This window comes from Carcharodon carcharias, chromosome 33 (genome assembly GCF_017639515.1).
Source record: "Carcharodon carcharias isolate sCarCar2 chromosome 33, sCarCar2.pri, whole genome shotgun sequence".
In the NCBI taxonomy this organism is placed as follows: domain Eukaryota; kingdom Metazoa; phylum Chordata; class Chondrichthyes; order Lamniformes; family Lamnidae; genus Carcharodon; species Carcharodon carcharias.
Genome location: NC_054499.1, coordinates 11,398,460 through 11,423,256, shown reverse-complemented (window position 1 = coordinate 11,423,256; position 24,797 = coordinate 11,398,460). Strand labels below are relative to the sequence as shown.

At 44.3% G+C, this 24,797-nt stretch overlaps 1 protein-coding gene and 1 long non-coding RNA gene across 2 annotated transcripts; both read right to left on the bottom strand.

The window, feature by feature from the left end:
- Positions 1-217: 217 nt before the first annotated feature.
- On the bottom strand, positions 218-12,487 carry LOC121272243 (histidine N-acetyltransferase-like). The gene is made up of 3 exons (XM_041178771.1): positions 12,311-12,487; positions 1,516-1,728; positions 218-787 (listed from the first exon to the last, which is right to left on the bottom strand). The coding sequence occupies exons 1-3, from the start codon at positions 12,485-12,487 to the stop codon at positions 218-220; spliced, it is 960 nt and encodes a 319-aa protein (XP_041034705.1).
- A 37-nt stretch (positions 12,488-12,524) lies between these two features.
- LOC121272274 lies at positions 12,525-23,933 on the bottom strand. Its single transcript, XR_005941864.1, has 3 exons — positions 23,797-23,933; positions 14,925-15,006; positions 12,525-12,576 (listed from the first exon to the last, which is right to left on the bottom strand). It is a non-coding gene; the product is annotated as an uncharacterized LOC121272274 (long non-coding RNA).
- Positions 23,934-24,797: the final 864 nt, after the last annotated feature.

Below are 24,797 nucleotides of genomic sequence, written 5' to 3'. Positions count from 1 at the left end.
AAAGGGGTGAAATATAAGCTGGTTTAAGGGTGGGGGGGGGGGGTGGGGGAAGAAGGTGGGGGGTGCGGGGGGATTGTTGGGACAAGCAAGCAGTGATAGGCGGAGATAACCAAAAGATGTCATTGACAAAAGAACAAAGAGGTGTTGAAGGTGATGATATTATCTAAAAGAATGTGCTAATTAAGAGTGGAGAAATATGGCTGTGTGTTTGTCCTGGTTATAATCTTGCAATAGTTTGGAAAATATCCCCTTCTATTACGTAGGAATTCTTCAAGTATTGCTTCCTTTTCTCAAGCCCCATTTTTTTGGTGCAGAATTCCCACATCTGTGGGGACAGTGATGGATTTACAGAGAGTCGACAGAGTACATCACCTTGTAAATGAGGCAGGCTTTGTAGCTGAGAGAGGAAGACACGTTTCACAGCTGGTAAATCTGTCCCAAACATGTCGATGATGAAAATGTAGTTTCCCATTGGATCTTTGAAGGGAGCTGTGCCCACACTCACAACGCGTGTGTTCCCCACACTGTCTGCTCTCCAGACGATATCTCGCTTCAGTAAAATATCCAGGTTACTCTCCAGCGGTTTGAACACGCTTCCTCGCTGAATGATTCTCCCGCCCGGCAGTATCGTGTCAATCACGGTCCTGTTCAGGAATATCGACCTCACGTCGTCCGGTTGGAGAGAAATCGCTTCGTAATATTCATCCCCACTTTTCTTCATATTACCGATCGCCTCGCTTATCAAAGCGGGAACATTTATCGATGGAAATCGAAGAAAAACCATGCACTGGAAATGAAAGATATTGGAGAAAGAGTTTGTAACAGAAGTGTGCAATGAAGATGAAATATGGTTTTTCACTAGTTAAAGTCTTTAGTGGGTAAGATACAATCAGAATCTCTCACTGTCTCCCTCTGAGAAATGTATAGTTTCTTGTGAAAAATTTAATTTGAAGCTCTTTGCCAGTGTTACAGAGATTGCTCAGTACTGGGGTTTGTTGATATCATCCAGGAGAACTCATTGTGTGAAATTAAAGAATGAAAAAAACGGGAAGACTTGCATTCACATAGCACTTTGAACCACGAGACGTTTCAAAGCACTTGACAGCCTTTGAAGTATTTTTTGAGCTGTAATCATTGTTGCAGTAAGCACAGCGGCCAATATGTGCTCAGCAAGATCCCACAAAGAGCAGTGAGATAATGACAGGCTAACCTTTCTTTCTCGGGATAAATATTGCCAGGATCAAGGGTGATATCTCCCACTTTTCTTTGAAATAGCACCACGTGGACTTTTACACCCACCTGAGTAGGTACACGGGCATCAGTTTAACGTTACATCTATTAGACAGTACCACTGACAGTGCAGCACTCCCTCAGTGCTGCATTGGGAACATCAGCTTTGAATTTTATGCTCAAGTCAGTCTTGATCCCAGAAAGTTACCACACAGAGGCAAGAATGCCACCCCAGCTGAATCACAGCGGGCACCGTGTGAGAGTATAACTGCATGCTAATCATACCTGTTTGCTTAATACAGAAAATCCTTTGAAGTACTCATGCTGTGTGAGGTAACACTGCCTCTTCACCTCCGGGTACCTCGCTCTTACACGTTCGAGAATGTGTTTATGAACCAGCCGTGCAATTCCTTTGCCCCGCTCTGAAGCAGCTACTTGAAGCCCTTCCATCAAAGCTGTCTGTCCATCGTTCACGATGTGGGCAGAACTCATGCCAACCTGGAGGTAGATGGGGGGTGGGGGGAACACAGGGAGGATTCACAATGGTGTCGATGGATGAGAAGCTGAAACTTAATAGTGGCGAGTCGTTGACCTGCTGGTGCTGAGGGCATGAGGTTGCAAATCCACCTCCCAACACTTTGCGACTTTGCTTTGGATTTCTGACGCTGCAGGGTTTTACTTTTTGACTCGTGGTTCTAAACAAAAGCAGATCCACAGAGGGGAAATGAAGACTCATGGAATCTAACAGAGCAGGAGGCCATTCAGCCCATTGTGCCTCTGCCAGCTCTTGTAGTTGATCTCCAGTTGCAATAGCCTACTCCATCCCCATAGTCCTCTAACATTCTCCCCTTTAAGCGTCTATCCTAATTCTCTTTGAAAGCTCCTATTGGATCTGCTTCCATTGGCCTTTCAGATCATATGCTCCAGATCGTACCAATGTGCTACCTCAAACAAATTCCCCTCCTCTCACTTCTAGCTCTATAGCCAATGGCCTTAAATCTACTTTCCCTGGTTACTGGAAACAGCTTTCCCTTCTTCACCCCTTAGCAAAATATTGCATCGTTTTTAAAACATGATTCAATCTTCCCATTAACTCAAAAAGAAAACCCCCAGCTTTTCTCTGCCCTTTTTTTAACTGAAGTCCCTCATCTCCAACTTCTCTGTAAAACATGGTGCCCAGAATTGGGCCCAATTCTCCAGCTGAGACCTAACCAGTGATTTATAAAAGTTCACCTCAGCTCCCTCATGTTTCTACTATGAGTTCCTACTTATAAAAGCCAGGATATTCACTGGAGTAAAATGGGCGGAATAAAAGTGACAGTAACAGGGTGAATACAGATTTGGCTAAGGGACAGATAATATAGATTTGTGACGGATGCTTGAATCTCTGAATGGAGGGAGTTAAGCAGTGCTGTTCCCCAGGATTCAGGATGAGGGCTGCTGCTCTTTTCAATATACATTAAAGATGTTAATATATTGGCGAATCCTCAACTGTCCACGCAGGCAGCAAAATCTGAGCAACGTTCAGGTTTGGGCTCATAAATGACAAGTAACATATGCACCATCAAGTGCCAGGCAATGATCATGTCCAACAAGAGAGATCTAAATTCCCCAACCATAAACATGGTTAGGGTTCCCACTGATCAGAGAGTGAATTCACCCTGAAATTAATGTGTTTATTAATGATATCAGAGTGTGATATCACCCTGACATTGTTGTATTCATTAATGGTATCACAGGGTGATTTCACACTGACATTCATGTGTTTAATACTGAGATCCCAAAGTGATTTCACCCTGACAATCATATGTTTATTACTGAGATCCCAGAGTGATTTCACCCTGACGTTCATGTGTTTATTACTGAGATCCCAGAGTGATTTCACCCTGACATTCATGTGTTTATTACTGAGATCCCAGAGTGATTTCACCCTGACAGTCATGTGTTTATTACTGAGATCCCAGAGTGATTTCACTCTGACATTCATGTGTTTATCACTGATATCCTAGAGTGATTTCACCCTGACATTCATGTGCTTATTACTGAGATCCCAGAGTGATTTCACCCTGACATCCATGTGTTTCTTACGGAGATCCCAGAGTGATTTCACCCTGACAGTCATGTGTTTATTACTGAGATCCCAGAGCGATTTCACCCTGACATTGATGTGTGTAATACTGAGATCCCAGAGTGATTTCACCCTGACATTCATGTGTTTATTACTGAGATCCCAGAGTGATTTCACCCTGACATTCATGTGCTTATTACTGAGATCCCAGAGTGATTTCACCCTGACATTGATGTGTTTAATACTGAGATCCCAGAGTGATTTCACCCTGACATTCATATGTTTATTACTGAGATCCCAGAGTGATTTCACCCTGATATTCATGTGTTTATTACTGAGATCCTAGAGTGATTTCACCCTGACATTCATGTGTTTATTACTGAGATCCTAGAGTGATTTCACTCTGACATTCATGTGTTTATCACTGATATCCTAAAGTGATTTCACCCTGACATTCATGTGTTTAGTACTGAGATCCCAGAGTGATTTCACCCTGACATTCATGTGTTTATTATTGAGATCTCAGAGTGATTTCACCCTGATGTTCATGTGTTTATTACTGAGATCCTAGAGAGATTTCACCCTGACATTCATGTGTTTATTACTGAGATCCCAGAGTGATTTCACCCTGATATTAATGTGTTTATTACTGAGATCCCAGAGTGATTTCACCCTGACATTCATGTGTTTATTACTGAGATCCTAGAGTGATTTCACCCTGACATTCATGTGTTTATTACTGAGATCCCAAAGTGATTTCACTCTGACATTCATGTCTTTATCACTAATATCCTAGAGTGATTTCACCCTGACATTCATGTGTTTATTACTGAGATCCCAGAGTGATTTCACCCTGACATTCATGTGTTTATTACTGAGATCCCAGAGTGATTTCACCCTGACATTCATGTGTTTATTACTGAGATCCTAGTGTGATTTCACCCTGATATTCATATGTTTATTACTGAGATCCCAGAGTGATTTCACCCTGACATTCATGTGTTTATTACTGAGATCCCAGAGTGATTTCACCCTGACATTCATGTGTTTATTACTGAGATCCTAGAGAGATTTCACCCTGACATTCATGTGTTTATTACTGAGATCCCAGAGTGATTTCACCCTGACATTCATGTGTTTATTACTGAGATCCCAGAGTGATTTCACCCTGACATTCATGTGTTTCTTACGGAGATCCCAGAGTGATTTCACCCTGACAGTCATGTGTTTATTACTGAGATCCCAGAGTGATTTCACCCTGACATTGATGTGTGTAATACTGAGATCCCAGAGTGATTTCACCCTGACATTCATGTGTTTATTACTGAGATCCCAGAGTGATTTCACCCTGACATTCATGTGCTTATTACTGAGATCCCAGAGTGATTTCACCCTGACATTGATGTGTTTAATACCGAGATCCCAGAGTGATTTCACCCTGACATTCATGTGTTTATTACTGAGATCCCAGAGTGATTTCACCCTGATATTCATGTGTTTATTACTGAGATCCCAGAGTGATTTCACCCTGACATTCATGTGTTTATTACTGAGATCCCAGAGTGATTTCACTCTGACATTCATGTGTTTATCACTGATATCCTAAAGTGATTTCACCCTGACATTCATGTGTTTAGTACTGAGATCCCAGAGTGATTTCACCCTGACATTCATGTGTTTATTATTGAGATCTCAGAGTGATTTCACCCTGATGTTCATGTGTTTATTACTGAGATCCTAGAGAGATTTCACCCTGACATTCATGTGTTTATTACTGAGATCCCAGAGTGATTTCACCCTGATATTAATGTGTTTATTACTGAGATCCCAGAGTGATTTCACCCTGACATTCATGTGTTTATTACTGAGATCCTAGAGTGATTTCACCCTGACATTCATGTGTTTATTACTGAGATCCCAAAGTGATTTCACTCTGACATTCATGTGTTTATCACTAATATCCTAGAGTGATTTCACCCTGACATTCATGTGTTTATTACTGAGATCCCAGAGTGATTTCACCCTGACATTCATGTGTTTATTACTGAGATCCGAGAGTGATTTCACCCTGACATTCATGTGTTTATTACTGAGATCCTAGTGTGATTTCACCCTGATATTCATATGTTTATTACTGAGATCCCAGAGTGATTTCACCCTGACATTCATGTGTTTATTACTGAGATCCCAGAGTGATTTCACCCTGACATTCATGTGTTTATTACTGAGATCCCAGAGTGATTTCACCCTGACATTGATGTGTTTAATACAGAGATCCCAAAGTGATTTCACCCTGACATTCATGTGTTTATTACAGAGATCCCAGAGTGATTTCACCCTGACATTCATGTGTTTATTACAGAGATCTCAGAATGATTTCACCCTGGCATTCATGTGTTTATTATTGAGACCCCAGAGTGATTTCACCCTGATGTTCATGTATTTATTACTGAGATCCTAGAGAGATTTCACCCTGACATTCATGTGTTTATTACAGAGATCCCAGAGTGATTTCACTCTGACATTCATGTGTTTATCACTGATATCCTAGAGTGATTTCACCCTGACATTCATGTGCTTATTACTGAGATCCCAGAGTGATTTCACCCTGACATCCATGTGTTTCTTACGGAGATCCCAGAGTGATTTCACCCTGACAGTCATGTGTTTATTACTGAGATCCCAGAGTGATTTCACCCTGACATTGATGTGTGTAATACTGAGATCCCAGAGTGATTTCACCCTGACATTCATGTGTTTATTACTGAGATCCCAGAGTGATTTCACCCTGACATTCATGTGCTTATTACTGAGATCCCAGAGTGATTTCACCCTGACATTGATGTGTTTAATACTGAGATCCCAGAGTGATTTCACCCTGACATTCATATGTTTATTACTGAGATCCCAGAGTGATTTCACCCTGATATTCATGTGTTTATTACTGAGATCCTAGAGTGATTTCACCCTGACATTCATGTGTTTATTACTGAGATCCTAGAGTGATTTCACTCTGACATTCATGTGTTTATCACTGATATCCTAAAGTGATTTCACCCTGACATTCATGTGTTTAGTACTGAGATCCCAGAGTGATTTCACCCTGACATTCATGTGTTTATTATTGAGATCTCAGAGTGATTTCACCCTGATATTAATGTGTTTATTACTGAGATCCCAGAGTGATTTCACCCTGACATTCATGTGTTTATTACTGAGATCCTAGAGTGATTTCACTCTGACATTCATGTGTTTATCACTGATATCCTAAAGTGATTTCACCCTGACATTCATGTGTTTATTACTGAGATCCTAGAGAGATTTCACCCTGACATTCATGTGTTTATTACTGAGATCCCAGAGTGATTTCACCCTGATATTAATGTGTTTATTACTGAGATCCCAGAGTGATTTCACCCTGACATTCATGTGTTTATTACTGAGATCCTAGAGTGATTTCACCCTGACATTCATGTGTTTATTACTGAGATCCCAAAGTGATTTCACTCTGACATTCATGTGTTTATCACTAATATCCTAGAGTGATTTCACCCTGACATTCATGTGTTTATTACTGAGATCCCAGAGTGATTTCACCCTGACATTCATGTGTTTATTACTGAGATCCCAGAGTGATTTCACCCTGACATTCATGTGTTTATTACTGAGATCCTAGTGTGATTTCACCCTGATATTCATATGTTTATTACTGAGATCCCAGAGTGATTTCACCCTGACATTCATGTGTTTATTACTGAGATCCCAGAGTGATTTCACCCTGACATTCATGTGTTTATTACTGAGATCCCAGAGTGATTTCACCCTGACATTGATGTGTTTAATACTGAGATCCCAAAGTGATTTCACCCTGACATTCATGTGTTTATTACAGAGATCCCAGAGTGATTTCACCCTGACATTCATGTGTTTATTACAGAGATCCCAGAATGATTTCACCCTGGCATTCATGTGTTTATTATTGAGACCCCAGAGTGATTTCACCCTGATGTTCATGTATTTATTACTGAGATCCTAGAGAGATTTCACCCTGACATTCATGTGTTTATTACTGAGATCCCAGAGTGATTTCACCCTGACATTCATGTGTTTATTACTGAGATCCCAGAGTGATTTCACCCTGACATTCATGTGTTTCTTACGGAGATCCCAGAGTGATTTCACCCTGACAGTCATGTGTTTATTACTGAGATCCCAGAGTGATTTCACCCTGACATTGATGTGTGTAATACTGAGATCCCAGAGTGATTTCACCCTGACATTCATGTGTTTATTACTGAGATCCCAGAGTGATTTCACCCTGACATTCATGTGCTTATTACTGAGATCCCAGAGTGATTTCACCCTGACATTGATGTGTTTAATACCGAGATCCCAGAGTGATTTCACCCTGACATTCATGTGTTTATTACTGAGATCCCAGAGTGATTTCACCCTGATATTCATGTGTTTATTACTGAGATCCCAGAGTGATTTCACCCTGACATTCATGTGTTTATTACTGAGATCCCAGAGTGATTTCACTCTGACATTCATGTGTTTATCACTGATATCCTAAAGTGATTTCACCCTGACATTCATGTGTTTAGTACTGAGATCCCAGAGTGATTTCACCCTGACATTCATGTGTTTATTATTGAGATCTCAGAGTGATTTCACCCTGATGTTCATGTGTTTATTACTGAGATCCTAGAGAGATTTCACCCTGACATTCATGTGTTTATTACTGAGATCCCAGAGTGATTTCACCCTGATATTAATGTGTTTATTACTGAGATCCCAGAGTGATTTCACCCTGACATTCATGTGTTTATTACTGAGATCCTAGAGTGATTTCACCCTGACATTCATGTGTTTATTACTGAGATCCCAAAGTGATTTCACTCTGACATTCATGTGTTTATCACTAATATCCTAGAGTGATTTCACCCTGACATTCATGTGTTTATTACTGAGATCCCAGAGTGATTTCACCCTGACATTCATGTGTTTATTACTGAGATCCCAGAGTGATTTCACCCTGACATTCATGTGTTTATTACTGAGATCCTAGTGTGATTTCACCCTGATATTCATATGTTTATTACTGAGATCCCAGAGTGATTTCACCCTGACATTCATGTGTTTATTACTGAGATCCCAGAGTGATTTCACCCTGACATTCATGTGTTTATTACTGAGATCCCAGAGTGATTTCACCCTGACATTGATGTGTTTAATACAGAGATCCCAAAGTGATTTCACCCTGACATTCATGTGTTTATTACAGAGATCCCAGAGTGATTTCACCCTGACATTCATGTGTTTATTACAGAGATCTCAGAATGATTTCACCCTGGCATTCATGTGTTTATTATTGAGACCCCAGAGTGATTTCACCCTGATGTTCATGTATTTATTACTGAGATCCTAGAGAGATTTCACCCTGACATTCATGTGTTTATTACAGAGATCCCAGAGTGATTTCACTCTGACATTCATGTGTTTATCACTGATATCCTAGAGTGATTTCACCCTGACATTCATGTGCTTATTACTGAGATCCCAGAGTGATTTCACCCTGACATCCATGTGTTTCTTACGGAGATCCCAGAGTGATTTCACCCTGACAGTCATGTGTTTATTACTGAGATCCCAGAGTGATTTCACCCTGACATTGATGTGTGTAATACTGAGATCCCAGAGTGATTTCACCCTGACATTCATGTGTTTATTACTGAGATCCCAGAGTGATTTCACCCTGACATTCATGTGCTTATTACTGAGATCCCAGAGTGATTTCACCCTGACATTGATGTGTTTAATACTGAGATCCCAGAGTGATTTCACCCTGACATTCATATGTTTATTACTGAGATCCCAGAGTGATTTCACCCTGATATTCATGTGTTTATTACTGAGATCCTAGAGTGATTTCACCCTGACATTCATGTGTTTATTACTGAGATCCTAGAGTGATTTCACTCTGACATTCATGTGTTTATCACTGATATCCTAAAGTGATTTCACCCTGACATTCATGTGTTTATTACTGAGATCCCAGAGTGATTTCACCCTGATATTAATGTGTTTATTACTGAGATCCCAGAGTGATTTCACCCTGACATTCATGTGTTTATTACTGAGATCCTAGAGTGATTTCACCCTGACATTCATGTGTTTATTACTGAGATCCCAAAGTGATTTCACTCTGACATTCATGTGTTTATCACTAATATCCTAGAGTGATTTCACCCTGACATTCATGTGTTTATTACTGAGATCCCAGAGTGATTTCACCCTGACATTCATGTGTTTATTACTGAGATCCGAGAGTGATTTCACCCTGACATTCATGTGTTTATTACTGAGATCCTAGTGTGATTTCACCCTGATATTCATATGTTTATTACTGAGATCCCAGAGTGATTTCACCCTGACATTCATGTGTTTATTACTGAGATCCCAGAGTGATTTCACCCTGACATTCATGTGTTTATTACTGAGATCCCAGAGTGATTTCACCCTGACATTGATGTGTTTAATACAGAGATCCCAAAGTGATTTCACCCTGACATTCATGTGTTTATTACAGAGATCCCAGAGTGATTTCACCCTGACATTCATGTGTTTATTACAGAGATCTCAGAATGATTTCACCCTGGCATTCATGTGTTTATTATTGAGACCCCAGAGTGATTTCACCCTGATGTTCATGTATTTATTACTGAGATCCTAGAGAGATTTCACCCTGACATTCATGTGTTTATTACAGAGATCCCAGAGTGATTTCACCCTGACATTCATGTGTTTATTGCAGAGATCCCAGAATGATTTCATTCTGGCATTCATGTGTTTATTATTGAGACCCCAGAGTGATTTCACCCTGATGTTCATGTATTTATTACTGAGATCCTAGAGAGATTTCACCCTGACATTCATGTGTTTATTACTGAGATCCCAGATGATTTCACTCTGACATTCATGTGTTGAATACTGAGATCCCAGAGTGATTTCACCCTGATATTCATGTGTTTATTATTGAGATCCCAGAGTGATTTCACCCTGACATTCATGTGTATTTTACTGAGATCCCAGAGTGATTTCACCCTGACATTCATGTGTATTTTACTGAGATCCCAGAGTGATTTCACCCTGACATTGATGTGCTTATTACTGAGATCCCAGAATGATTCCACCCTGACATTCATGTGTTTATTACTGAGATCCCAGAATGATTTCACCCCGACATTCATGTGTTTATTACTGAGATCCTAGAGTGATTTCACCCTGACATTGATGTGTTTATTACTGAGATCCCAGAGTGATTTCACCCTGACATTCACGTGTTTATTACTGAGATCCCAGAGTGATTTCACCCTGACATGTTACTGGGCTGAATTTTCCCAGAATTGCACTAATTGCAGTAAGCGTGCGAGTAAAATGGAGTCCTACCCGCCAACGAAAATGGCGGGTTTTCACACCGTATCTTCCAGATCTGCCTCATTATATATTCACACCCCCCCCCCCCCACCCCCCACCCCACCGTGAAACACGCTGTTTCCATGGTGGGCGGGCTCTCACTCGCCTACTCGCCGTCACCTCACTGTTACATCACGCTGGCTGCCACCTTTAATAGGCAGCCGGCCGCAAAGCGCTCATCGCCACCAGCTCACCACCGATGTCCGGGAGACATGGCCAGCAAAAGGGAAAAGGACTGCAGCACCCCCCCTGCTTTAATGATGGATTCTTGGAGCGACTGCTGGATGCTGTGGAGACCCACCAGGATGTATTCTACCCTCACTGTGGCCGCAGGATGGGTAGCAACGTCACCAACACGGCATGGGTACCTGATGGATCGTTGTACTGCTGGTTCCTCACTTGGTAGAGCAGCGCTGAACTCACCGTCAGCACAGGGACCAGTCCAGATCGTGGCCGATCATCTGGATGGCTCTGTTCTCCAATTCTGTCAGATCTTTGAATTCTGACATCCCCCCCCGACCTGTCTGCGACCTTCCCCTCCTGTTGTGAGCCAGTTTGTCCTGCATGGATGGCGATGGGGAGAGGGTATCAGGACGCTTGCCGGGCCAGATGATAAGTATGCCTGGCCCGTGTGGGTGGTGAGTGGTCCCACAGACAGGAACAGGACAATGACGGTGAGTGTGAGAGAGTGAATGGTGATGTCCCTTGAACCGAGAGCGAGTGAGGGCCCTGTGTGTGTGTGTGTGTGAGATGGGTTTGTGAGTGTTAGAGTTGTGAGTGATGAGAAAAGTGACTTACCCTGGTGGAATGGAGGAGATCATTCACTGGGTGGCTGTCCTCTTCTGAAGGGGGTTGGTGCTGTCAACCAGTGCCACAGCCTCCCAAGCCGGGTTGGTGACATTGCTGCCCATCCAGAGTGGGGGTACAGCACCTCCTGGTGGACCTCCACGGCATCCAGCAGTCGCTCGAGGGACCTGTCGTTAAGGTGGGGGGGGGTGGGTGGTGCTGCATTCCTTTTTACCATGTCTGGCCATGTCTCCCAGGTAGCGGTGGTGAGCTGGTGGGCGATGAGCTGGTGGTGATGAGCGCTTTGCTGGCGGGCTGCCTTTTAAAGATGGCAGCCAGCATGATGTAACAGCGGGGTGACGGCGAGCGGCGAATGAGTGCCCGCCCGCCATGGAAACAACGTGTTTCACAGGAGTGAATATATAATGAGGCGGGCTCGGGAAGACATGGTGTGAAGACCCGCCATATTCATCGGAGGGAAGGACTCCATTTTCCCCGCCCGCTATCGCACTTAGTGCAATAAATAAAATTCAGCCGGCGGAGCGATTTCAGTCTGACATTAATGCGTTTATTACTGATACCGCGGAGTGATTACACCTTTGTTGATTTTGGGGGCTAAATGATTGTAAATGGTGATAAGTGAGAATGGGAATCCGAGTGCTTTGACACAAAACGTAAGTCATTTTGAAGTTGAGCACTTCCACAATTCGGAAAGCTGATGGGGCCTTGGGTTTCTGTGGAACTCACCACTCCGCGATTACATTTGGCCAAAATGACCACGCGGTTCCTCTCTTGGAGCCAGGAATGGTAGATGCTCGACATGTAATGTCTTTCGTCGCTGCAAAGGGACCGAACCTGTGCAAAATCCTTTTCTGTCGCCGGGTAAAAGTCCAGGTCCAAATCTGAGAACTTTAACACATCCATAAAAAGGTAAAGGTTAAGATCATTGCTGAATACGTCATGAGGTTTGATCGGCAGGTGGAACGTGATGACCCATGAGGCTTTGTGGCACTCTGAGGAACAAAGTACTCAATTTATTTAAGCTTGTTAGATCAAGCCTGGGCCAATAGATGGCAGATGAGCCAAGGAACACCAACATTAACAATTTGCAGAAAGCAGCATTAACTTAGAAACACAATCCAAACAACAGCCCAGAGGCGCAGTCGGACCAGAATCGACACCAAACCACAGAAGGATATATTAGGAGGAGCGAAAGGTTCCACAAAGGATCAAGTTTTCAAAGATGGCTCTGAAGGAAGAGACAGAGGTGATGTGAGCAATTGCAGACCTTAGGCCCTGGTTGGTGCAAGGCACAGCCACCAGTCATAGGGCAAAGGAAAAGGAAGACACACACAGCAGGCCCAAGGTGTAGGAACACAGGTTCCCCGCAGGGATCCAGGGCCTGGGGAGGTTACCAAGAGAGGAAGAGATACAACTAGGAGGACCTGAATTCTAAACTGGAGGACTTGTACCTAATATCGGTCAGCAAAGGTGGGTGAGCAGGACTTGGTACGGGTTAGGTTAGAGAGGGTTGGCCCAGCTGGACCCCATGCAGGGTGGAACTGGCCGGGAAAGCACTGGAATTGTCAGGTCTGGAACTGAGAGAAGCATGGGTGAGGGTTTCAGCAGCTGGTGGACTGAGGCAAGTGCAGAGGTGGGCAAGGTTACGGAGGTGGAAGTATGCGGTCATTATCTTAGAATGGATACAGTATAAGGAACTCAGCTCAAGGTCAAACAGGCTGCTGTGGTCGTCAACAGTCAGGTTGCACCTCAGAGGGTAGGCGGGTGGAGGGGTTAAATTAGTGATGAGGGAACACAGTTCGAGTTGCAGACCGGAGGCAATGGCTTCCACCTTCCCAAGGTGAAGGTAGTTTGTGACCTTCCCAGGACTGGGATGCTGCACAAGCAGGACCTGAAGGCACAGAGGCAGTGGGTGCTGGGGAGAGATGCTGGAGAGGTCGAGCTGGGTGTCATCGCCATGTCTGTGGAACCTGACACCGTATCTTCAGACGGTGCTGTAGCATGTAGATGAGGAACAGGAGGGGGCTGAAGACAGATTCTTGGGGGTGCCTCTACACGCAACAGTGCACGGACGTGAAGAGGAACCATTGCTTGAGGTACATAGGGCTACATTTGGGGATCTGAGGTAACACGGGGGAAGCACAGGGGTCTTGGTGGGGGAGGGGTGACATACCAGAGGCAGCTGAACAGATGGTCTCGAGTTTAGTGACTGAGAATTCGATGAGGCCACATTTGTGGCAGTTGGCAGCGGGAGAGAGGGTTTTGAGGTGACTGAGAGGAGAAATTTGGGGTGACCTTTGCACTCCGAAATGATTTTGAAATGTCAATGACAAGGCTCAATATTGGTTAATGTGATCCAGCCAGATGTGGCGATGGATGGTTAAACCAGTTGTGTGCCAGTTCAATGAAGTCTTCTCCCATTGGTGGGTGAAGATGTGGGGCATGCCAGGAGGAACCAGTGAGAGAGAGAGAGAGAGAGAGAGAGAGGAAGTGATATAAGGACAACAAAGATGGAAATAAGAGAGTGATTGAGCAGACTGGAATATTATAGTGAATGGATGGCTAATGGCTCAACAATAATCCGTGTGTAAGTGACATACAAGAGAGACTTATCCAGGGTTGGATATAGCAAGGAGTCATGGCAAAATTGAGGTGAGACATTGAAAATGGCCAGGGATATGAAGAAGTGATTTTTTTTTTGTAATGGAGAAGAAAGAAATCAAGAGGCCATAATTTTTATTCTTTTATGGGATGTGGGTGTCACTGACAAGATTTGTTGTGTATCCTTAATTGTCCTTGAACTGAGTGGCTTGTTAGGCTATTTCCAGGGGCAACTGAAAGTCAACCACGTTGCTGTGGGTCTGTAGTCACATGGCAGATTTCCTTCCCTAAAGGGCATTAGTGAACCAGATGGGTTTTTACAACAATGGATCTTAGCTTCATGGTCACTAATACTGAGGCCAGCTGCCATGGTGAGATTTGAACCAGGGAACCCCCCAGAACATTAGGCAGGACCTTTGGATTACTAACTCAGTGACAATACCACTCGACCACCACCTTCCCCACATGAGAGGGCAAGGTAGTGGGGGTGGTCATGAATATGGATCAGGAATTTATGTGGAAGCAGAGGCTGAGGGAGAAAGGGAATGAGGATATCTCAGGGTGAGGTTTGGAGGGATGATAGAGGAAGTGGATTTAAAAGACGAGGTGATGGGAATGGAAGAAGGTGAATCAGCCAAAGGAGGAAAAGATGCCAGAGGAGATGGGGTGGAGACCAGATTCTGGTTTGGTGACAACTCTATAGGGTCAGCATTACGAAAGGTGCCTCATGTCAACTTACTCCTCTGGTAGGGCACCTCCTCAATCCCGACCAGTCCATTATCCGTGTCCTTGGCGCTCTCAGGAAGGTATGGGTCAGCGCCCTAGAAGCAGGAAGTTCGGATGTGAGATGTGTGGAAGGGGAGAGAGTGGAGGCAAATAAAAATGAATCTTCAATGTATTACTCCAAAAACACAATCCCAGTTTGACATGAAGGTCAGCAACCCCCAACTCTAATTCACACCCATCTCTCTCAATCTCTCTACGTCTCAGCATGGTCAGACTGTAGGCTGACATCCAATATTGGATGGGCAGAAATTTCCCCCAACTAAATATTGGGAAGACTGAAGACATTGTCTTCTTTTCCCTCCCACCAACCTAATCACTCTTTCTGAGAACTCTCTGAAGCTGAATCTGGCTGTGAACTTGGTGTCATATCTGACCTGGGTTACGTTTCTAATTTCACACCTGTTCCTTTACCTCTGTAATATTGCTAGCTGAAGAAAACAAAGGCTGGATCTGCGAGCAGGGATAATGGAAAACAAGGTTACTGCCACTGATTCAGTTTTTTTACAGGAGCTGAATGATCAGTGCTGGCCATAGATTGCACAGGGCTGCTACTGAGGGTTCAGATAAAGGTGCCTCTGGTGGATTCACATTGTCAAGACTGTTGTGAGCAGAGGCATTGAGGATCTGCAGAAGCTGTTGTCAGATGAATATCAATGGCTAATGAAGAAAAAAGCTGGAGTTCTACCAGAGGAAGGTCAGAGCTTTGAAGGACTTGCTGCTGAAATTAGCACTGTAAATGCTGAGTGGAATGCCCAGTAAATCCATGAGATCTATCTTTGTTGCATCTGCTGTTTAATGTGGAATTTATAGTTTAAATTGACTGTAATGTGGCCGTTAATTAATCTATAATTTAAGCTAATTTTGGTTTGATTGTTAAAGAAACAGTTATAGAGTGTGAAATCTTGTCCATTGGTTTTCTTGTTGGGGTCATTCAGTAAATTCAGTTCCCTGGGTTTGTTGGTCTCGATGGGTTTCATAACAAAAATTGGGGGCTAATCCATGATCGATCTGAATTCGGATGTGAAATAGGTTCTCGGGAACTTAGCATAATTTGAAAAAAAAACAAGGTTTGACCTTTACTTCAGCAGTGTTCATTGACTATTTAACATGATTGGCTTGGATGCACAGAATTTTGTGAAGAGAAAGGATTTGTCCCTTACTGCCTCGTAGCAGTTTGCAAAAGAGTATTTGAAGGTCCTCGCAGAAAAAAAATCAGGCTCAGCTTAAAATCAGGAGCTATGAAGGCAGAGATTGTTGAAGAACTTGGTTCGTCATTTGAAAATCGAGGAAGAAAATATGTTGCTGCTAGTGCTCAAGCAGAACTAACCAGACTTCAGTGAGAAAAGAAAGGTTAAAATTCAAAAAGTGAAAGAGAGAAAGAAAAGTTAGACTTTGAAAGAGAAATGAAAGAAAACTTGATTTTGAAAAGGAAAAATAAATATCAGAAAGGGAGAAATTAGAATTGGAAAGAGAAAGGCTCAACATTTAAGGGAAATTCTGACTTAGAAGTGGTCAGTCATTATCCCACAGATGGTAACTTTGCACTATTGGCTCCTCTGCCAAGCACACATGCCAGATTTGTAAACTTGCGGTTATGGTGAAAGTATAATAATTTTCGGAATATTTTTCTGGATTATTGTGAAGTAGGTTTATGGGGGTAGCTATAGTTGTGTCTGTCTGTGTGCTTTAATTACATTTAGAGTCAAGTAGACTGCAAGCTTGAAATCATCAAAAGAAGCTAGGTGCTTGACATGTTAATGAGTAAAGATGGATGCTGGCTTAGCATGTAAGGTGTGCATTTTTAGTGCATTTTAATTGGAGAGATTTAGATTTCAAAGGGATCTTAGTCTGTTTGCAACTAGCCAGATAAGCAAGGCTAAGGAGTGTGTTCATTTTTCCCAAAGGCTACTGACAATATTGGCAACATGAAAGATTTTACATTATGAGGATGATACAGTTTCAAAGACATATGGAACAATAGAATTTACATATCAAAAAGAGAGGAACATATATAAAGGAGAATGAAATGGTATGCGGGATAAGGCCATGTAAGCTCTAATGGGAGTGTGTGAAATAGCTTTTGTACATTAGTCTGCTATATAACGAAACTGAAGTTGGGGAAAAGCCATTTGGAATTCCACTGTCAAGTGGACATTGTGTTAGCTTGCTGATTCTGTTTTAAATCTAAAATCTATTTTAGACTGTCGCCTTAAAGGGGGTATAACTGGGAGTCAGGTTAATTTTAGGATTTGTTATAATAGTAAGTAATTGTAGTCTTATGTATGTGCCTGAAAACTTTTATTTTGTTAATAAATATTTTAATTTAATTTTTAAAAAACCTCTAAAGATCTTGGTGGACCCATTACTTATGAATTCAATGCACACATCTCGTAATAAATACAAATTGCAAAACTGTTGTGATAGCATGACCAAGTTTCCCTCATGGGTTTGATTTGCCTGGCACACACCATCTGCCTTATTATAACACAGTTCCTCTCGTACCGAGCCAAATTGCTATTGCAATGACACAATCACCAGTAGAGTAAAACTAACTTGCCTCACATGATCTAAGCCCAGTTTACATTCCCTGCTAATGGGTGAACAATTCAATGCTTGGCGAATTCTGCTTCACAATGGTAGGAAGAGCTGACATCAAAGAATCGAATTGGAGGTGTAAGGTGAGGATGACCCCCCTCTGTAGCTTTAATTTGGTGAATAATATTCACTTGGTACTTAAATTCAGTGAGCAGGGAGTTTACTCTTTTAAATACCTCGATAAGCCTAGCAATCACACAACTCAAAAGTCCAATCCTAGAGTCATTGAATCATAAAGTTATACAGCACAGAAACAGGACCTTCGGCCCATCATGTCTGTGCCAGCCATCAAGCAACTATCTATTCTAATCCCACTTTCCAGCACTTGGCCGGTAGCCCTGTATGCTATGGCATTTCAAGTGCTCATCTAACTACTTCTTAAATATTGTGAGAGTTTCAGTCTCTACCACCTCCTCGGTCGGTGTGTTCAGGATTCTAATCACTCTCTGGGTGAAAAAAAAATCCTCAAATCCCCTCTAAACCCCCTGCCCCTTACCCGAAATCTATGCCCCCTGGTTATTGACACATTTCTTCCCATCTATCCTTTCCAATCTTTCCTCATGACTGCAAATCTGACTGCTAGGGGTCAATATTGTGACTCGACTCCGCACTGTCTCGCCTGAGACTCACTAACCAGAACTGGACATAGTCCCAATCCTGTGGCCAGACCAGAGCTTGGTCACAAATTTATTGGGCTTATATTCTGCTGTTCTGACGATGGAGTTCAACATTGAATTAACCACAAAAGTATCCAGCTGTTAGTGTGGAGAATGAGAGGGTTAACAGTGAGGCATAGAAACTAGGAGCAGGAGTAGGCCATTCAGCCCTTTGAGCCTGCTATGACATTCATCATGATCATGGCTGATCATCCAACTCCATAACCTGCTCCCGCTTTCTCCCCATACCCTTTGATCCCTTTCGCCCCAAGAGCTATATCTAACCCCTTCTTGAAAACATACAATGTTTTGGCCTCAACTACTTTCTGTGGTAGCAAATTCCACAACTCACCACTCTCTGGGTGAAGAAATTTCTCCTCATCTCAGTCCTAAATGGTCTCCCCGTATCCTCAGACTGTGAGCCCTGGTTCTGGACTCCCCCCATCATCAGGAACACCCTTCCTGCATCTACCCTGTCTGGTCCTGTTAGAATTTTATACGTTTCTATGAGATCCCCCCTCATTCTTCTGAACTCCAGCGAATATAATCTCCCATCCCCCTTCTCCTCTCCCCCTCCCCCTTCTTCCCCACCTCCCCTCTCCCCCCTCTGCTCTCCCCCTTCCCTCTCGCCTCCTCTCCCCCTCCCTCCCTCGTCTCCCTCTACTCGCTCCCCTCTCCCCCTCCCTCCCTTCTCCCCTTCCCTCCCCTCTCCCCGTCCCTCCCCCTCCCTGCTCCCCACCTCGCTTCCCTCCCCTCTTCCCCCTCCCTCCCTCCCCTCTTCCCCCTCCCTCCCTTTCCTCCTCCCTCTCCACCACTCCCCCTCCCTCTCCTCTATCGTCCCCTTCCGCCCCCCCTTCCCTGCCTCTCTCCCCCTCTCCCTCGCTCACCCTTCCCTCCGTCTTGCCCTTCCTCTGTTGTATTTCTCTCAGTCTCTCCGTATAAATGTTTGCCTTTTTCTCACTCTATTATATATCTATATATAAATGTGTATTTATCAATGTTTCGCACTCATTTTCTGTACCGGCGTCGTTCTGACATCATCGGATTGTGACTTCAGTGACGTCACAGAGGACAGGTACCGCAAGGGGTTAGATACAGAGTAAAGCTCCCTCTACACTGTCCCCATCAAACACTCCCAGGACAGGTACAGCACGGGGTTAGATACAGAGTAAAGCTCCCTCGACACTGTCCCCATCAAACACTCCCAGGACAGGTACAGCACGGGGTTAGATACAGAGTAAAGCTCCCTCGACACTGTCCCCATCAAACACTCCCAGGACAGGTACAGCACGGGGTTAGATACAGAATAAAGCTCCCTCTACACTGTCCCCATCAAACACTCCCAGGGCAGGTACAGCACGGGGTTAGATACAGAGTAAAGCTCCCTCTACACCGTCCCCATCAAACATTCCCAGGACAGGTACAGCACGGGGTTAGATGCAGAGTAAAGCTCCCGCTACACTGTCCCCATCAAACACTCCCAGGACAGGTACCGCAAGGGGTTAGATACAGAGTAAAGCTCCCTCTACACTGTCCCCATCAAACATTGATAAGGTTGGATGAAGTAAAGTTTGAGGAGGCTCATGTGAAGCACAAATGGAGTTGGGCTGAATGACATATTTGGATGCTGTACATGCTTTCATAGTAAGATCATATTGAACGTAGTGTTTGAAAGGCCGGAACATGACGCAGTTAAGATTCGCAATTTAGTTAAAGTTGACCTCAATGTGATGAGACTAATACCATGCCACTTTAAACAGGGCAAATCTGTTGATAACATAACAGAAAATCATTGATAGAGTTCAAAAAAAAGAATTTATTGCAATATCAGCTGATACACCTAAAGGGCAAGAAATCTACTTGCAAAAAAAAAAAACCATAAATGACTAAAGAGTTAAAAAGTGGCAACATTTAACTAAAAGTTAATACTGACAAGAATGCAAAAAAAACAGCAGTGTCCTTGACAAATGGCCAACAAAGTACAAGGCAGAAAATAGTGAGAACGATATAAAAAGAGTCTTCAAGGCAAAAGCAAAACCAGCCACATCATTTAAAAAAATTATATCAGCAAAAGGACAGTTTTAGTTTAAACCCACCCCAACCACTCTGGCAAATACTCCCCCCAGGGTATCAGTCCCGGTCCTGCCCGGGTGTAACCCGCCCAGTTGGTACTGGTCCCACCTCCCCCAGAACCGGTCCCAATGCCCCAGGAATCTGAAACCCTCCCCGTCACACCATCTCTTCAGCCACGTATTCATCCTGCTATTTCTACTCTGACTGGCACATGGCACTGGTAGTAATCCTGAGATCACTACCTTTGAGGTCCTACTTTTCAACTTACTACCTAACTTCCTATTATCTGCTTTTAGGACCGCATCCCTTTTTTTCCACCTATGTCGTTTGTACCAATGTGTACCTGGCTGTTTACCCTCCCCCTTCAGAATGTCCTGTAGCCACTCTGAGACATCCTTGACCCTAGCACCAGGGAGGCAACATACCATCCTGCAGTCTCATTTACAGCCACAGAAACACATATGTATTACCCTTGCAATTGAATGCCCTATAACTATTGCATTCCCACACTTTTTACTCCTCCCCTGTGCAACAGAGCCAACTGTGGTGCAACAAATTTGGCTGTTGCTGCTTTGCCCTGAGAGGCCATTCACCTCAACAGCATCCAACAGTATATTTGTTTTGCAGGGGTATAGCCACAGGAGATTCCTGCACTGCCTGCCTGGTCCTCTTGCTCTGCCTGGTGGTCACCCATTCCCTTCCTGCCTGTGGACTCTTGGTCTGCGGTGTGACCACCCCTCTATACGTGCTATCCACAACACTCTCCGCCTCGCGGCTGGTCCACCATGTCCCCAGCTGCTGCTCCAGCTCCGAAACTTGGGCTTCCAGGAGCTGCAGCTGGAGACACTTTCCACACACATGATGGCCCCAGGCACTGGAAATGTTCCCTGGCTTCCCACATAGAGCAGGAGGAGCACACCATGGTTTTGAGCTCTCCTGCCATGACCATAAGACCATAAGACATAGGAGCAGAAATTAAGCCATTCGGCCCATCGTGTCTGCTCCACCATTAATCATAGCTGATAAGTTTCTCAACCCTATTCTCCCGCCTTCTACCTGTAACCTTTGATCCCCTTACCAATCAAGAACCTATCTATCTCACTCAATACGCTCAATGACCTGGCCTCCACAGCCTTCTGTGGCAATGAATTCCATGGATTCACCACTCTCTGGCTAAAGAAGTTTCTCCTCATCTCTGTTCTAAAAGTCTTCCCTTTACTCTGAGGCTGTGCCCTCGGGTCCTAGTATCTCCTACTAATGGAAACATCTTCCCCACGTCCACTCTATCCAGGCCTTTCAGTATTCTGTAAGTTTCAGTCAGATCCCCCCTCATCCTTCTAAACTCCATCGAGTATAGACCCAGAGTCCTCAAACATTCCTCATATGTTAAGCCTTTCATTCCTGGGATCGTTCTCGTGAACCTCCTCTGGACCCTCTCCAGGGCCAGAACATCCTTCCTGATATACGGGGCCCAAAATTGCTCCCAATATTCTAAATGTGGTCTGACCAGAGCTTTATAAAGCCTCAGCAGCATATCCCTGCTTTTATATTCTAGTCCTCTCGAAATAAATGGCAACATTGCATTTGCCTTCCTAACTACTGACTCAACCTGCAAGTTAACCTTACGAGAATCCTGGACTAGGACTCCCAAGTCCCGTTGCACTCCAGATTTCTGAATTCTCCCCCAATTTAGAAAATAGTTCATGCCTCTATTCTTCCTACCAAAGTGCATGACCTTACACTTCCCCACGTTGTATTCCAACTGCCACTTCTTTGCCCATTCTCCTAACCTGTCCAAATCCTTCGGCAGCCTCCCCGCCTCCCCAATACTACCTGTTCCTCCACCTATTTCTGTAACATCTGCAAGCTTAGCCAGGATGCCCTCAGTTCCTTCATCTAGATCATTAATATATAAAGTGAAAATTCGTGGTCCCAACACTGACCCCTGCGGAACTCCACTAGTCACCGGTTGCCAGCCTGAGAAGGACCCCCTTATCCCCACTCTCTGTCTCCTGCCAGACAGCCAATCTGCTACCCATACTAATACCTTGCCTCTAACACCATGGGCTCTTATCTTACTGAGCAGCCTCCTGTGCGGCACCTTGTCAAAGGCCTTCTGGAAGTCCAAGTAGATAACATCCATTGGCTCTCCTTTGTCTAACCTACTTGTTGCCTCCTCAAAGAATTCTAACAGATTTGTCAGGCACAACCTCCCCTTGATGAAACCATGCTGACTTTGCCCGATTTTTACCATGCACTTCCAAGTATTCTGAAATCTCATTCTTAATAATGGACTCTAAAATCTTACCAATGACCGAGGTCAGGCTAATCGGCCTGTAATTTCCCGTCTTTTGCCTCACTCCCTTCTTAAACAGGGGGGGTTACATTAGCGATTTTCCAGTCCTCTGGGACCCTCCCTGACTCCAGTGATTCCTGAAAGATCACCATTAACACCTCCACTATCTCTTCAGCTATCTCCTTCAGAACTCTGGAGTGTAATCCATCTGGTGCAAGTGATTGCAGTTGGTCGCCACATGACCAGACTTGCCACATGAGTGACAAGGTTTTGGGCTGCCCGGCGTAGACAAGGTATCCACACCTTACCCCAATAGTGAAGCTGGAAGGAGGGTGGAAGAATGCTCCCTTACCATCGGGCTTGAGCATGACCTTAACCTGGTGTTTGCATGTCCAAATCCCGAAGGCATCTCTAACCTTGGTGCAGCTCCCAACCTTGTCAACGTACCTGGCGAGGAAGGTGAGCACGTCGGTGACAGGGACGTAGGGGTTGTGGAGATGCACCGTCACCACACGGTCCCATTGCAATGGCAGAGCAAAGAGCGGCTCCACCGTCAGGATCTTCATCTCCTGCTGGTCTCTCTTCTCCTCGAACACTTTCAGGAACTTGACACAAGCTGCCACAAGCTTGAAAGTCACGTCGAAACATCCAGCGCTGGGCAAGTCTTGTACACCCTCAGGACTTCTCCCAGAATGCTTCAGTCACTTCTCACCAGCACCCTCTGTTGGATGCTCTTCCTCCTGTTGAGTGCAAGTGGCCTTCTCCTCGATTCCCTCCTGAGTCACGGTGGCTGCGGTGACTTCTCCCAGAATGCTTCAGTCACTTCTCACCTGCGCCCTCTGTTGGACTTACCCCTTTAAATTAAACTAAACCTTTTGCAAGATACTAATATCAAATAATATCAATTACTCTATTCTTCCCTGCTTCTCGTTGTGATAGGATATAGCCCTTACAAATGATGAACCACAAAATAAGACCGTAAAAACTATAAGTGATAAAAATAGGAAATACCTGATGGGTAAGGTGATGGGATAGGAAGGGCATTGGAAAAAGTAAAAAAGATTTATTGGTAAAGATAAATCAAGTGGATAATGTGGAGATGGGATCACCAGCGTGAGAGAGAATGATAGCTTGCAGAGAATGCCAGCATTACTCTCCAAGCCATAAGAATCTACTTGGTGTCAGGTTTCCAGTAAATCATTTACCTGCTGCAAGCTGAGAGAGTGTTCAACATTCTCGACACCTCCACCACGGTGCTGGATACTGTTCCAAGAAAGGCCGATCCTGGTGCCTGATGTGCTGGTTGGATTGGATGTGGTTCAGTGATGTCCCGAGCAGACACAACCACCTGGAAAGACTTTCCAGCGGTGCAAGGCAAGGATTTATACCCTCGTGCTGCTTTTTAAACTGCTGGAAGGATTGGTTAAAAAAAAAACATCAGAGGAACAGATCAGGAGGAGTCAGAGTTGGCAGCGGTAAAGAAAGGCGGGAGTGTGCTGACGTGGGATGATTACAGAGGGCAAAGTGAAGCTGGCAATTGCTCTGATAGACAAAATGTCAATGAACAGCATCCAAGCAGAACAATGGTAAAGTCACCAGGTTGATTGTAATAAATATATTCATCTCGAACCTGCTGCCTGGACGGGCAGTGGAAGCAGATTCAATATTAATTTGCAAATGGAAATTGGATAAACAGTTGGAAAAAGGAAACTTTTGTTTGCAGGGCCCTGGGGAATGGGCAAGGGAGTGGGAGTGATCCAGTACAGTCATGAAGGGCTGAGTGGCCTCCCTGTACCTTATGATGCTGTGTGTGTGTGTGTGTGTGTGTGTGTGTGTGTGTGTGTGTGTGTGTGTGTGTGTGTGCGTGTGTGTGAGTGTGTGAGTGTGTGTGTGTGTGAGTGTGAGGGTGGAAATAACCCATTGAAAGTTCATGTGCGCTGGGTGTTATTGTATCGTATCAGCTCTGGTCTGATCGTGTGATTTTCATCACCTCCCTCAAATCTCTCTGGAGGGGGGTGGGGGCGGTGAGAGTTTCTGGCCCCGCCCACAGTCAGGGTCATCCACTCCCCACTGAAGGTCAATGGCCCTTTGGCTGGGCAGCGGTAAGGCCCCACCGCTTCGGGGGCCGGAAATCCCAGCCATAGTCTTCCCAGCCCTCTGGGGAAGAGCGTCAGCCTCTGGTCTCCGTGTGTAACCAGTCACCCTG

Excerpts from the sequence above, each read along its gene's own strand:
- LOC121272243 (XM_041178771.1), bottom strand. The coding sequence starts at position 12,487 with ATGGATGTGTTAAAGTTCTCAGATTTGGACCTGGACTTTTACCCGGCG. Across the intron at positions 1,729-12,310 it reads CCAAATGTAATCGCGGAGTG|GTTGGCATGAGTTCTGCCCA; the intron begins GTGAGTTCCACA and ends ATCTACCTCCAG. Across the intron at positions 788-1,515 it reads TTTCTGTATTAAGCAAACAG|TGCATGGTTTTTCTTCGATT; the intron begins GTATGATTAGCA and ends TTTCATTTCCAG.